The sequence below is a fragment of the Malania oleifera genome, chromosome 12 (genome assembly GCF_029873635.1).
Source record: "Malania oleifera isolate guangnan ecotype guangnan chromosome 12, ASM2987363v1, whole genome shotgun sequence".
Lineage (NCBI taxonomy): Eukaryota > Viridiplantae > Streptophyta > Magnoliopsida > Santalales > Ximeniaceae > Malania > Malania oleifera.
In genome coordinates, this window is record NC_080428.1 from 70,074,834 (window position 1) to 70,086,812 (window position 11,979).

Here is an 11,979-nt window from a genome sequence, read left to right on the forward strand (position 1 = left end):
TAAGTATTAAGTCATATAAATAGAAATATTTTTAATAATTTAAGAAGACTATGATACCATTATGGCAACAACAAAAATAACAACATGATTTTAATATTTTTTACGGTAATAAATTTTGGTATCTATAAAGTGAAATAGACCTTTTCCGATTTTAAGTTTATTAGTATTCTAAATAAGGGCCATAATTTTTAATAATAAAATTAATTGGATAACTACAAAATGAGAAATTTAATGGTCTCTTTCCCATCCCACTGTATTTTTAAGTAATCTCTATTTTAATAATAATAACTGTTAACGTAATAATAGCGTCACTTTTTAAAAAAAGCTATTTTGTAAAAAAAAAATATTAAAAATAGGGAAAAAAAAGAACAAAAAATAAAATATAACATAATAGGGATGCATGGCACTGCCGGTCACTCTAGCTGACGCGCGCGCGTGCGTACGCCTGGGCTTGCAGAGGCACGTCAGGTCCCACGGCACTCCATGTATGGTGCCCGAACTGCCCTTTTGTATCCCACTGGGGTCTGCCCGGGTTGCCCATAGATGCCTTTTCCACCCTCCTGCACTGCTCCGATCGTCGCGAATTTAGTACGGTCAGCTTCCGTCGGGCAGCCAAGCCTGCCCGTGCTCGGGCAGTTCGCCGTGCTTTTTCTATCGTCTTCGATTCCATTAAAAGAAAGTGAGTGAACCGATAATACGAAGCAGATTTTTCGAATTATTTTTTTGTTTTTGTTTTCGTTGTTTTTGTTTATTATTTTGTTGTTTTTTTTAATGCTTTGAACTGGTCAGCTTCTGTGAAGTCCATTTCCTGGGATTTCTGTGTTCTCTGAGCAGACATTTTCTTGGGGCTCTACTGAGGGAGATTAACATCGTCTCTGTTGGAGCCGTCGCTGTTCCTAGTCGCCGCGAGCTTGTTCATTTTCTGGCTTGGGAAGGCCTTATCATCCGATCCGCTTCTTGTGATCTGCTTCCCCGTTCTGTTTCCTCTACTGGGTATCTGTTGCTTCGCTCGATTTTGGGTCTTTTGAGGCGATGATTCTGAAAGAGTAGCATTATTTGGGAATATTCACTTTTTGGGGGCTCGCGTGAGGCAGATATTTAAAAGTGTATTGGCGAAGAAGAGGCCGTGTTTTGAATTTGGAATTGGTGGTGAGCGTTTGAGATTTTGACGGGATTGGATGATATCTGGTCTGGGTTTAGGGTTTCTGAAAGATGGGATTAGGTACTGAGGGCGTGAAGGCGGAGTCCTGGGATGTGGGCAAATCCAAGTCTAGGAAGAACAAAGATGGGGCTTTGGAGGAAACTGGTTGCTGGCCAAAGCTCAGGTTTATAGGGAGCTGCATTTCTTCGAGATCTAAGGTTGATAATTCTGTCAGCGGCACCAGTACCCATTGCGGTAATGCTTATTTTCTCATTGATTTGTTTTTGTTGTTTGTTCCTTGTCGTTTTTACTCTGTTTGCTGCTGTTTTGTTGTCGAAAGGCGCTGTTTGTTGTCTTCTGAGAACGTTCTCTTTTCTAATTAGTTCATGTTTCGTGTTCACGGTGTTGTTCTTATTGATGTTGTTGTGATCGTGACTGATGCAAAAATTGCCCTGTATGGGATGTGTGTGGTTAGGAAATAATAAATGGGAACACAGCTTAACTCAAGGGATTTTTACTTGGTGCCCCATCACAAGCAAGGCCAATCTGAAAAGTGAAAAGCTTCACTATTTTGAAAATTATAAAAACCCAGGTTTTCCTTAACAAAATTATGACCCGAGCTGAATTCAGAACCCAAAAAATTTCCAGTCGCCTAAATTTGCGCCTTCCCACTGAAGAGCCCAACTTTGCCTGTGCTAATCATGGTTCATATGTGGTGGAATTGATGTTTCAACTACACTCCGGAAGGATGAACCCCTGAAACTGTGAAATGGTCTGGTGTGTGGGATTGAGATTTAAATATTTGCTAAATATTCATGATGGATTAATTTCTGGATTATTCTGCACACGCCTCATTCCGTCTAGGAAAAATAGCATGTACTTGCAAGGCCAGCCCTTCTGTTTTTCATTTGAATGACTTTGCTAGTGTTGAAACATTGTGTAAAAACTCACTCTCTAGCTTCTACTTTAGAACAACCTTAAGTTTGTAGTTGCTGCCTTCGTACGGGATTAGATTTTAGTTTCCTAAATAGATGCGGAAGCAATAAAAAAAATTATATTCTATTAGGATGGATATGGAAGCAAACAAAAAAAAAATGTCCAACTGGAAAAGTCCAAATGGAAATTTATCCTCAAAACATTACAAAAATAAAAAAGTTTTTTCCATGATTAGGGACTGACAAAAAATTATTGCGCGCTGTCTCTTATATTTGCTGCAAGTGATTAATTTGCCCCACGTTAATCCAATTGGATTTGGATTTTGGCGGGTGGGGCGTTTGTCTTATGTAATTACTAGAGCTTACCTTTTAACGTGGAAAATCGGTACTCAAATAGAAAAAGCAATAATTAATGTGTTAAAATAGCTCATTTATTTTTTTAAAGAAAGTGAAGATGACTAAGATTCTAATAATTTATAATTATTGGAAATATTTAATGTATCGAGGAATTAATTCTATAGCTACCGAAGTTATTGTCAATTTCCGATAATTCAGGAAATTGAGGTTGAAATTAGAACTCGCCTTTCGCAATCTCTTCCAAATTGAAGATGTAGAGTAGTTCAATGTGTTTTTGGACAACTGTTGGGTGAATGTTGACAATCAACAGTTATAATTCATGCTTATGGTATTTAGAAGGAACAGCAGTGATGATTTGTTGGGTGTTGTAAACTGTTAAGATTATTAAAACGCTCCAATTTGTTATCGGATTTGTGAGGGAAAAATTTAGGGAATAGTAGAAAAAGGAAAATTTTAGCATCATCAAGTTCTTTAATGAATTCTGCATAATATCACAATTTTTTTCTTTGGGGCAGATTAAGTCTATACTTTTTAAAAAATAAATAAATATTGCAAAGCGGGGTACAAACCCAAATTCAAGAGCTTGTATACATAACAAGGAACAAAGTCCAATATTGTTTGGCCATCTACATTGCTGCTTCTGCTATGCCAAAATGGTAAACACTTCAGCTATCTATCTTTGTGCTTTATAAGGGATGCTGGGTCTCCTTCAAAAACTAGAAAATGCAGTTTCTAAATGAACAGAAATCTTAAAGAATCTACATTTCTATTAGAACCCTGAGGTACAGTTCTGTGAGGCTACTTTGTAAGACATATTTCCTTGAGGTTTTTTGTTTTTTTTAAAAGCACCAATGGGATGGGGGGGGGGGGGGGGGGGGTTAAGTTATGGCTTTGAATTCCACAGGGCGAGATTTATTGGCCAAGTAGGAGATTTATTGGGGTTCTTTGAGAACCAATGTGAGGATGGAAGATTGATTTTAGTAATGTGTTAGTGTCAAGAAAGGGAACTAAGCAAGGTCTCCTTTCTCATTTGTTATTTGCCTCAGTGTTTTTAAGGATATAATGTCCACAGACCCCAAGAGGGAAGTTCTCTCATAATCATAAATGCATGTAACAATATGCTAGCTGGTGGTAAGTGTAATAAATTATCAAATTCTTGTTACTGTAGACGTAATTTAGTAGTAACTGTTATGTGGTATGCACAATTCAATTCATAAGTCTGTAGTATCCATGGTTACAGTTTACAAAATTTGTTTGGATTAATTTACTAGCCTTGTCATGGCTTGTTCTCTTTGTGCTGAGCAGAACAAGTATTGCATTGTTATAGTCAAATCTAAGGCTTTTTTTTTTTTCGGGTTCACTAAGCTAAGTATCCAGTTAATGCTGTTATTTTATCTACTATTGTGCTGGATGGTTCCTGCCCTTGAACACTATTATCCTAGCCTTTTCTCCTTGAACTAGGTCATCAATATGTGTCTGTATTTTATTTATAGAAGGACTTCTAATTTTGGAATTCTAAATATTTTTGAAGCCTTAAATAACAGAGCATTATTACACTGTGTTGGAATTCTGAATCCCCCATACACGACCACAACTTTTCCTGTATCATGATGGGTTCATATTATAATATGTTGGTTTTACATATTGTTCAGCAGAAGGTAAATCTACAAATGATACAAGCACAGACCAGCCGATTGCTCCAGCAGTGTCATCTTCAACCACCAGTAATGCAGAAAGTAATTCATCTACTTCAAAACTTGAAGAAGAACTCAAAGTTGCATCTCGACTTCGGAAATTCTCATTTAATGATCTTAAGATGGCAACAAGAAATTTTAGACCTGAGAGTCTTCTTGGAGAGGGTGGTTTTGGTTGTGTATTCAAGGGTTGGATTGAAGAGAATGGAACTGCTCCAGTGAAGCCAGGCACGGGTCTAACTGTTGCTGTTAAAACTCTCAACCATGACGGGCTTCAGGGTCACAAAGAATGGCTGGTTTGATACTTTCCTGGTTCATGTTACTTTTATATATGAGATTTTTGACAAACATTTTTCCTTTTGTTTCCTTATCCTGCCCCTTTTTAATCTTGGCTATTCTAATTTCATATGGCAGGCTGAAGTTAGTTTTCTCGGTGACCTTATTCATCCTAATTTGGTTAAATTAATTGGTTATTGCATTGAAGATGATCAAAGGCTGCTAGTATATGAGTTTATGCCTCGAGGAAGTTTGGAGAACCACCTGTTTAGGAGTATGTAACTGCTTTTTTGTCAACATGGTTGTTAGATTCCGTTAATGTTTTCAAATCATAATTTTTCAATATTTAAGGACTTCTTGTATTGGTTCGCTTAGAAATTAAAACTCCACACGTTGGTCTAGTAGAACCAATGAAGTACTATTCATTATTTGCATTTCAGGAAACAGGTTTATTGGTGGACTGGTTTCTGTTTGAATGTTATTTGTGTAGGTTTTATAGGTTAGATAAAGCAGAGAAGGGACTGGACATATTATGTGATGATAGAATACTGTTGAAAATAAAAAGTTTCTATCGGATGGCTACACCTGCTCTACTATATGTAGGGCTGCAAATGAGCCAAGCCAAACCGAGCTTTGCATTGCTCAAGCTTATTAATTAATTTATAAACCAAGCTTGAGCTTGTGCTCGAGCTGAGGTTTAATATACTTGCTCAAGTTTGTTTATTATGCAAATGAACGAGCTAACGAGCCATTACTGAGTTAGGCTACTGAGATTCTCAGTAACAGTTTGATTCTTTTGGGCGAGAAGCTCTTAAGGTTTTGTTAGGGAAAAAGGTGAAAAGGGGACTGTTACTATACTGCTTTAGAGGTTTTTTTGCCCCAACCATGCCAGCCTACTGGCCTTGGGTATTGGCCCTCTCACTAAATTCTAGTTATGGAATTTGAGCTAAGCTAGCCTGTCCTCAAATTGTCCATATTTTTCAGCCCCCTACAGTCTATCAAGCTTAACTCAACTTTGTTAAAAGGCCCCATAAATGAGTCTAATCCAAACCTATTAAATGAGTTCCAACCTAGCCTATGACTGAGTTGCTCACAAGCCAAAATGAGTCAAGCCCGTTTCTGCTTGTTTATTAAACAAATCTTCAAATTGGACTTGGGAATCGGTCATTCATACTAAACAAGCTTGAATGAGTTCTTACCAAGCCAAGCTCCCAAGCTGCTTGTGAGTGACTTGGTTCGTTTTGCAGCCCTAGCTATGGCATTAAAATGCTCTGTTGCTAACAAACAATATTTTTTTTAAAAAGAATTAAGTTATGGGAGAATGTTGAGATGGATGAATGGTATAATTCTAAAAGATAAATAAAGAACGAACATATCCGTGGAAAATTAGGCATATTACTCGTAGAAGATAAGGATTAAGGGAAGGTGTTTAAAATTGTTTAAACTCTGTAACATATCTAAATAATGTACTAGTCAAGAGGGGCGAGTTGGTTTTTGTTGTTAGTGCCAATAGAAGGGGGAGAGATAGATCTGGAATAACTTGGACAAGAATTCTGCGACCTTCTGTTTTCTGTCTTTTCCTTAGATTGTGGCGTTGTGCATTCATGTAGAATGGTGGAAGGGGATTCATGGAGCCTACTCCACCTAGGTGGGACTTAAGCTTAGTTGTTGTTTTAGGTTTTGTAAAGCAATCTTGTTTAGGGGTGGTCATTTTGTGGAATATTGGTCCACAATCCAAGATGTAATTGTTTCTTCTATATGTGAGTTGTATCAACTACCATCCTTTTTTTTTTTTTCTCTTTTTTTCTTGATAAATTGTGCATGCATTGTCTGCACATCTTTATGAGATACGCAAGATAGTATCTGATAAGTGATAACTTACTTCAAGGATCATGTTATCAGATATATAGGCTTTTGAGAAGGGGGATTAAGGCAATGGTTTACACCATAGGCTGTATATAATGAACTTGTATTGAGTGACCAGAAGCTTGAATTTTTTTGAAACATTAGGCTTCAACTCATTATCTTGTAGAGTTGACAATGCTTTTTTAAGTAGAACCAAAAGTCGGGAAAATGGTAGTCAGGTTGTTAGCCTCAAAGAAGTAGATGTATTCTAAAGCCTGAAAGGGAAGACAATTTATGGTGTGAACAGCTGTAGTAACATGATCAATTTCCTTTTCCCCCATATGATGGTGTTTGAGTTCTGCAATTATATATTGTGCCCAACTGCCTATGAATGCAAAAATTGGTGGTGATGCTTTTTAGAAACTAACCATAAATCCCCATCCCACCTCCCACCTGGCAAACGAAAAAAGCCTAGCCCTTTCAACTTCAGACCAGTGGTGGGGATAAGACCAAAATTTACATTACTGGTTGTCAGTAGTTTTGAAATATCACAGGCAAAAAGGTCGATAGATTGTGAAGTCCATTAACTCAAGAGCATGGCAGTTCTGGAGATTGATGACTTGGCAGATGATGAACAGGATTATTTGAGTCATGTTTAAGGCATTTATAAATATTTAAGCATTTATAGTTTTAAGTCAATTGGTATCCTAAATATATGTACCAGCTGCCAAATCCTTTCAGGGGTGTGCTTCCTTCATTTAACTGCATCTAGCTACTTGAAGTCAGAAAATAGGAGAGCATGCTACATGACATCATTATAGACAGGCTGATTTATGAAAAATGGAGCAAATGTTTATGAATAACAATGTCATAAACTTATGTGCTTTAATCTTTCCATGTTCCTGTGCTGCCATGCCAGCTGATGATAGTGAAAGGTGGAATTTGAAGTTTTTCTTTATGTTGCAAAGCTTGTTATTTGTTAACAATCTGTGTGACTTGTTCTCTGAGTTTTGTTGTTATTTTTGGTTCACAGCTACTTTCTCTTTTATGGCTGGATAAATAGCGGCAGTATCTGTTTCTAAATGAAGATTAGTCTTTCCATTTATCCAATATCCTTGTGAATGTTTTCTCATCATAATACATTTATATGCAGGGTCCCTGCCTCTTCCATGGTCCATAAGGATGAAAATTGCACTTGGTGCTGCAAAGGGTCTTTCTTTTCTTCACGAGGAAGCGGAAAGGCCAGTGATATATCGTGATTTTAAGACCTCCAACATCCTATTAGATGCGGTATGTAACGAGAACTCTTGATAAAATAACCTTTTCGTCCCTAATATCATTTGTCTTGCTGATGACACCACATTCCAGGATTACAATGCTAAGCTTTCTGATTTTGGACTTGCCAAGGATGGTCCTGAGGGTGACAAGACTCACGTCTCTACCCGTGTGATGGGAACATATGGTTATGCAGCCCCCGAGTATGTAATGACAGGCAAGTGTGATCACACCCCAAAACTGCCCCTCGCCCCTACCCGGTCTTTTTTTTTTTTTATATACTGGTTTATTCCATTCCTTTTTGAATTTCCTGTTTGCATAATGAAACACTAATGACATGTTTGGTTTGAAAAATGGAATAGAAAATTGAATTGAGAACTTAAAAAAATCAAGTGACTAATTTTGTTCCTTTCTACCCAAATCCACTCCTATTCATCTAACATATAGTAGACGTGTCTTTATCCATTATGAATGAAACAGGATGATTCATTATCTGCTGGAGTAAGAATGTTTTTGTTATTGCCCCTCCAGTCCTCATTCCCTTTTTCTTTTTCCTTCATTTCTTTGTGCGTATTTTATCTGAGGCTAACAGCTGTCAAATCCTAATTGCACTCCATGGAGTATGGACGGCAATTGGTGGAATGCTTGAATTCCAACTTTAATTGGATGCTGTCTTTTACTTCAGCAATGTTGATATGCCACATCATTGCTCAAGGATTTGTTTGAGAAAAAAGAAAGGAAAATAAAAAATAAATTTATTGCCCATTGTATTTTCTAAGTTAAAGCACTATTAAAATGAATTTTAGTTCTAATATGATTAAAATTTAAGAAATGTCAAATGTTAATGATGTCAAACTAATTTTTTGTTCATTGATTTGTTATATATTTTATTTTCTTTCTCACTTTCATTGATAATCAAACAGGAACAAGAGTTTCCTTCATATTTTCGTTCCTTTCCTTATCATTTTCCAAGTTCCAAATTCGTTCTTAAGGAGTTCATTGCCTCCCTTTTCCCAAGGAAAGCCCCCTACTTAAATTGTGTGTGTCATTGATGATGTCAAGTTCTTCCTGATAGTAGGAAGCTTGGAACACTAATGCTTCCTGCATAAAAGCTATCATGCGCCATATTCTACCAAAATTTTTTTTCTCTTTTAGGGTCTATTTGGATCAATGAATTTGGTTAGAGAAAGGAAAATAAGAAGAAAACTTATTTCCACCTGTTTTCTCTCTATACCAAATACCATTAAAAATAAAAATTTGTCTAATATGGTTAAAAATTAAGAAAATCAAACATTAATAATGTGCATGATCAAATTTCTTGTTCATTAATCTAATATATTTTTTATTTCCTTGCTCATTTTTCTTGATAACCAAACATGAGAAAATGGATTCCTTCGTGTTTTCCTTTCCTTTTCCCAGTGTTTTGTGAGTTCCAAACAGGGTCTTAAGGATTTATGTACAATTACTGGTATCTCCAAGTTCTAATGGCTATTATGTTTTTGATTTCCTTGTATACTAGTGCTGTATGTGTTCGCACTGTAAATACTTTCTGCACTTCTTCTAATTAGCTAGTGTTCCATGACCCAGGTTTTTTTTCTGGTTAATTAAGACATATATTAGGAGTTGTGATCCAAGTTTTTTGCCTCAGAAAGGTAGGCAGCGTTTTCTGGTGCCCATTGCCTATATGGGAATAGTTTTTTTTTTCTTTCTCCTGGTGATTGCCATTTTTCCTCCGACCAGCACTTTGACATAATTGCCTGCTAGTTAATGTATTCACAAACAGATACTTTAAATACTCAAACCCAAAAATGGAGACTTATTTCTTTTGCTGGGCTCTGAAATTCTGAGTTGCCATTGATCCATTATTGCTGATGTGGAACTCTTATTGATCTCTTGTATCATTGACTAAGTTTACTGTTTTTTGCCCTTTTTATCTCAGGACATCTTACTTCCAGAAGTGATGTTTACAGCTTTGGTGTGGTTCTGCTAGAAATGCTGACAGGCAGAAGATCCATGGACAAAAATCGACCCAATGGAGAACATAACTTGGTGGAATGGGCACGACCTCATCTAGGAGAGAGGAGGAGGTTCTACAGACTGATTGATCCTCGGCTTGAAGGTCACTTCTCGATAAAAGGTGCCCAAAAAGCAGCACAATTGGCTGCCCACTGCCTCAGTCGGGATCCAAAAGCTAGGCCGCTGATGAGTGAAGTTGTTGAAGCCTTGAAGCCCCTTCCAAACCTCAAGGACATGGCCAGCTCATCCTATTATTTCCAGTCTGTACAATCTGACCGTGTTGGGTCCAGCCCAAATGCTAGAAATGGCCTTCGAACTCAGGCAGGATCCCTTCCAAGAAATAGTCAATTGAGGAGCCTTTCCATACAGAATGGTGCTCATGCTTCGCCCTATCACCAACAGCAGCTCCCTCATCAATCACCAAAACCCAGCGGTAAACCCTAGCATTGGGTTCCTAGTTTCTTCTCCCCCCCCCCAAAAAATCCTTTTTATCAATCATTTGTTTTCTTTTACCTTTATCCTTTTTTTTTTAATTATATAAATATAGATATATTTTATGTTGAAGCATTTGTTCCTGGGAAAGCAACAGAGAAACATGTTTGCTTTATGTGTTCTGTCAAGAGTGGTGACCTCCCAGTGGGGGGCAGAGCTTCAGGGGAGGTGATTTTTGTGCTGAATGTGATATCAACCATGTGTTGCTTTTGTTTGTATGAAAATATTGAAGATTATTGCCCTCCTCCCCACCTTCTTTTCCCCTTCCTCAGTTCCTTGCGTTCATTTATTGCACTCTCCCCCAACGCTCTGTTCTGTTCTGTTATTTTTTTCTCTCCCCCAACTACCAAGTGATTGGTTGCAGACAACAAATTCCAGGACTCTTTACAGGTTAAAATGCTAATAGAATGATTAAAAATTCTGGGGAAAAAAAAATTACAGGGTTAGAAATGATTCCATCTGGGGAGGAGATGAAAAATTAGAAAGCAGCAGCGGAACTGAGAAACCAGCTTGGAGGAAACCCACATCTTTCTTTTTCAACGAGCACAGCGGGCGCTAGGAACAAACAAGGAGGAGAAAACCAGTGGTTGGCTTAGAGTTACAGGGAGAAAAAGCGTATGGTAAATTTTTCTAGTGAATGATACAGTGCCTGTTTGGTTGTGAAAAATAATTGGTTACCCAAAGGGCCATGATACATCATATGGTAAGGGCTTCCAATACCTCGTTCCACCCTCCACTACCACAATGGGTGGCTGATTATATATTTAATAATAATAATAATAAAGTCTATGTGTTGGCTGTGAGCACGGCTGGCGTAGGCTCAGGAAATCCGATGATATCAAAATAATAATAATAATAAAATTTTGTTCAAAATCTTGACTTTTACAAGTTTTTTCAACTGTTTGAAAGTTAAAAAATCAATGTGGTATTTTTGAAATTTTAAAAACTAGAAATGAAAATGAAAATGAATGTGGTGTGTTTCTGCATCTAAACATGCCTTGGGTTTTTGTATTAAATGAATTAATTGATGAAAAATGGAATGGGTTGTAACTGTTAATTATCCTATTAAGATAAATTGTAACCTAGGTCTTACTAGAAGCACAAATTGCATAATCTCTATGCTCACATCTCTTTTATTTGTTTTTTTCCCTCTCTGTAACATAAGTATGGCCCCATGCGAACATAATTAATAAATATTATTTTTTAAAAAAAATTTTAACTCATCTCTCTAGTCACATGCAGGTCCCACAAAATTTTTAATTTCATTTTTATTTTATTTTTTAAACTCCTCTCTCTCTCTCTCTCTCTCTCTCTCTCTCTCTCTCTCTCTCTCTCTTCATGTGCCTCCATGAATATGTTTTGATATTTTTAAACTTAAAAATTTTAAAATTCGAACCTGAATTTGACTAAAATAATTTTTTTTTAAATGGGTCACAACTCAACAACTTTTCATCACTTTTTTTTTTTTTTTTTATAGCACTTTCATTATAAAGTTAATTTAAATTATTAGCTCCTCTTTCTTTATCTTTAGTGTATATTCACATCCACAAAAATTATAAAATTAATTTTAATTTATATTATTCAAAAATATAAAAATACATATATACTGTGTTACATTTTTATTTATATGCAATATATTCATTAAAATTAGAATAAATGATTGAAATTATTTTTAAAACATTCAATAAAATATATACAATACAATAAATTTTCTCTATTAAACTGTGAAATTAATTTTTATTTATATCATTCAAATATATAAAAGTATTTATATCGTCTTACATTCCTGTTTACATACATTATATACATTAAAATTAGAATAATATATTAAAATTATTTTTAAAATGTTCAATGTAATTATACAATACGATACATTTTTTCTCACCTACTTTCCACCAAAAGTTTTCAATAACAAAATATTACAATTATAATATATATATATATATAT

The 11,979-nt window shown here is 36.0% G+C and overlaps 1 protein-coding gene across 2 annotated transcripts; it reads left to right on the forward strand.

Annotated features, from left to right (window-relative positions):
* The first annotated feature begins 411 nt into the window (after window positions 1-411).
* LOC131144434 (serine/threonine-protein kinase PBL34-like) lies at window positions 412-10,276 on the forward strand. Of its 2 annotated transcripts, none has more exons than XM_058093080.1 (7): window positions 412-679; window positions 790-1,396; window positions 4,086-4,423; window positions 4,542-4,677; window positions 7,402-7,538; window positions 7,617-7,740; window positions 9,463-10,276. In XM_058093080.1, the coding sequence occupies exons 2-7, from the start codon at window positions 1,213-1,215 to the stop codon at window positions 9,981-9,983; spliced, it is 1,440 nt and encodes a 479-aa protein (XP_057949063.1). In that variant the 5' UTR covers window positions 412-679; window positions 790-1,212; the 3' UTR covers window positions 9,984-10,276. The 2 variants fall into 2 exon arrangements, with proteins under 2 accessions (XP_057949063.1, XP_057949064.1); XM_058093081.1 differs by having other exon boundaries at window positions 436-679; window positions 4,089-4,423.
* The last annotated feature ends 1,703 nt before the right edge of the window (window positions 10,277-11,979 follow it).

Excerpts from the sequence above, each read along its gene's own strand:
- LOC131144434 (XM_058093080.1), top strand. The coding sequence starts at position 1,213 with ATGGGATTAGGTACTGAGGGCGTGAAGGCGGAGTCCTGGGATGTGGGC. Across the intron at positions 7,539-7,616 it reads CCAACATCCTATTAGATGCG|GATTACAATGCTAAGCTTTC; the intron begins GTATGTAACGAG and ends ACCACATTCCAG. Across the intron at positions 7,741-9,462 it reads CCCCGAGTATGTAATGACAG|GACATCTTACTTCCAGAAGT; the intron begins GCAAGTGTGATC and ends TTTTTATCTCAG.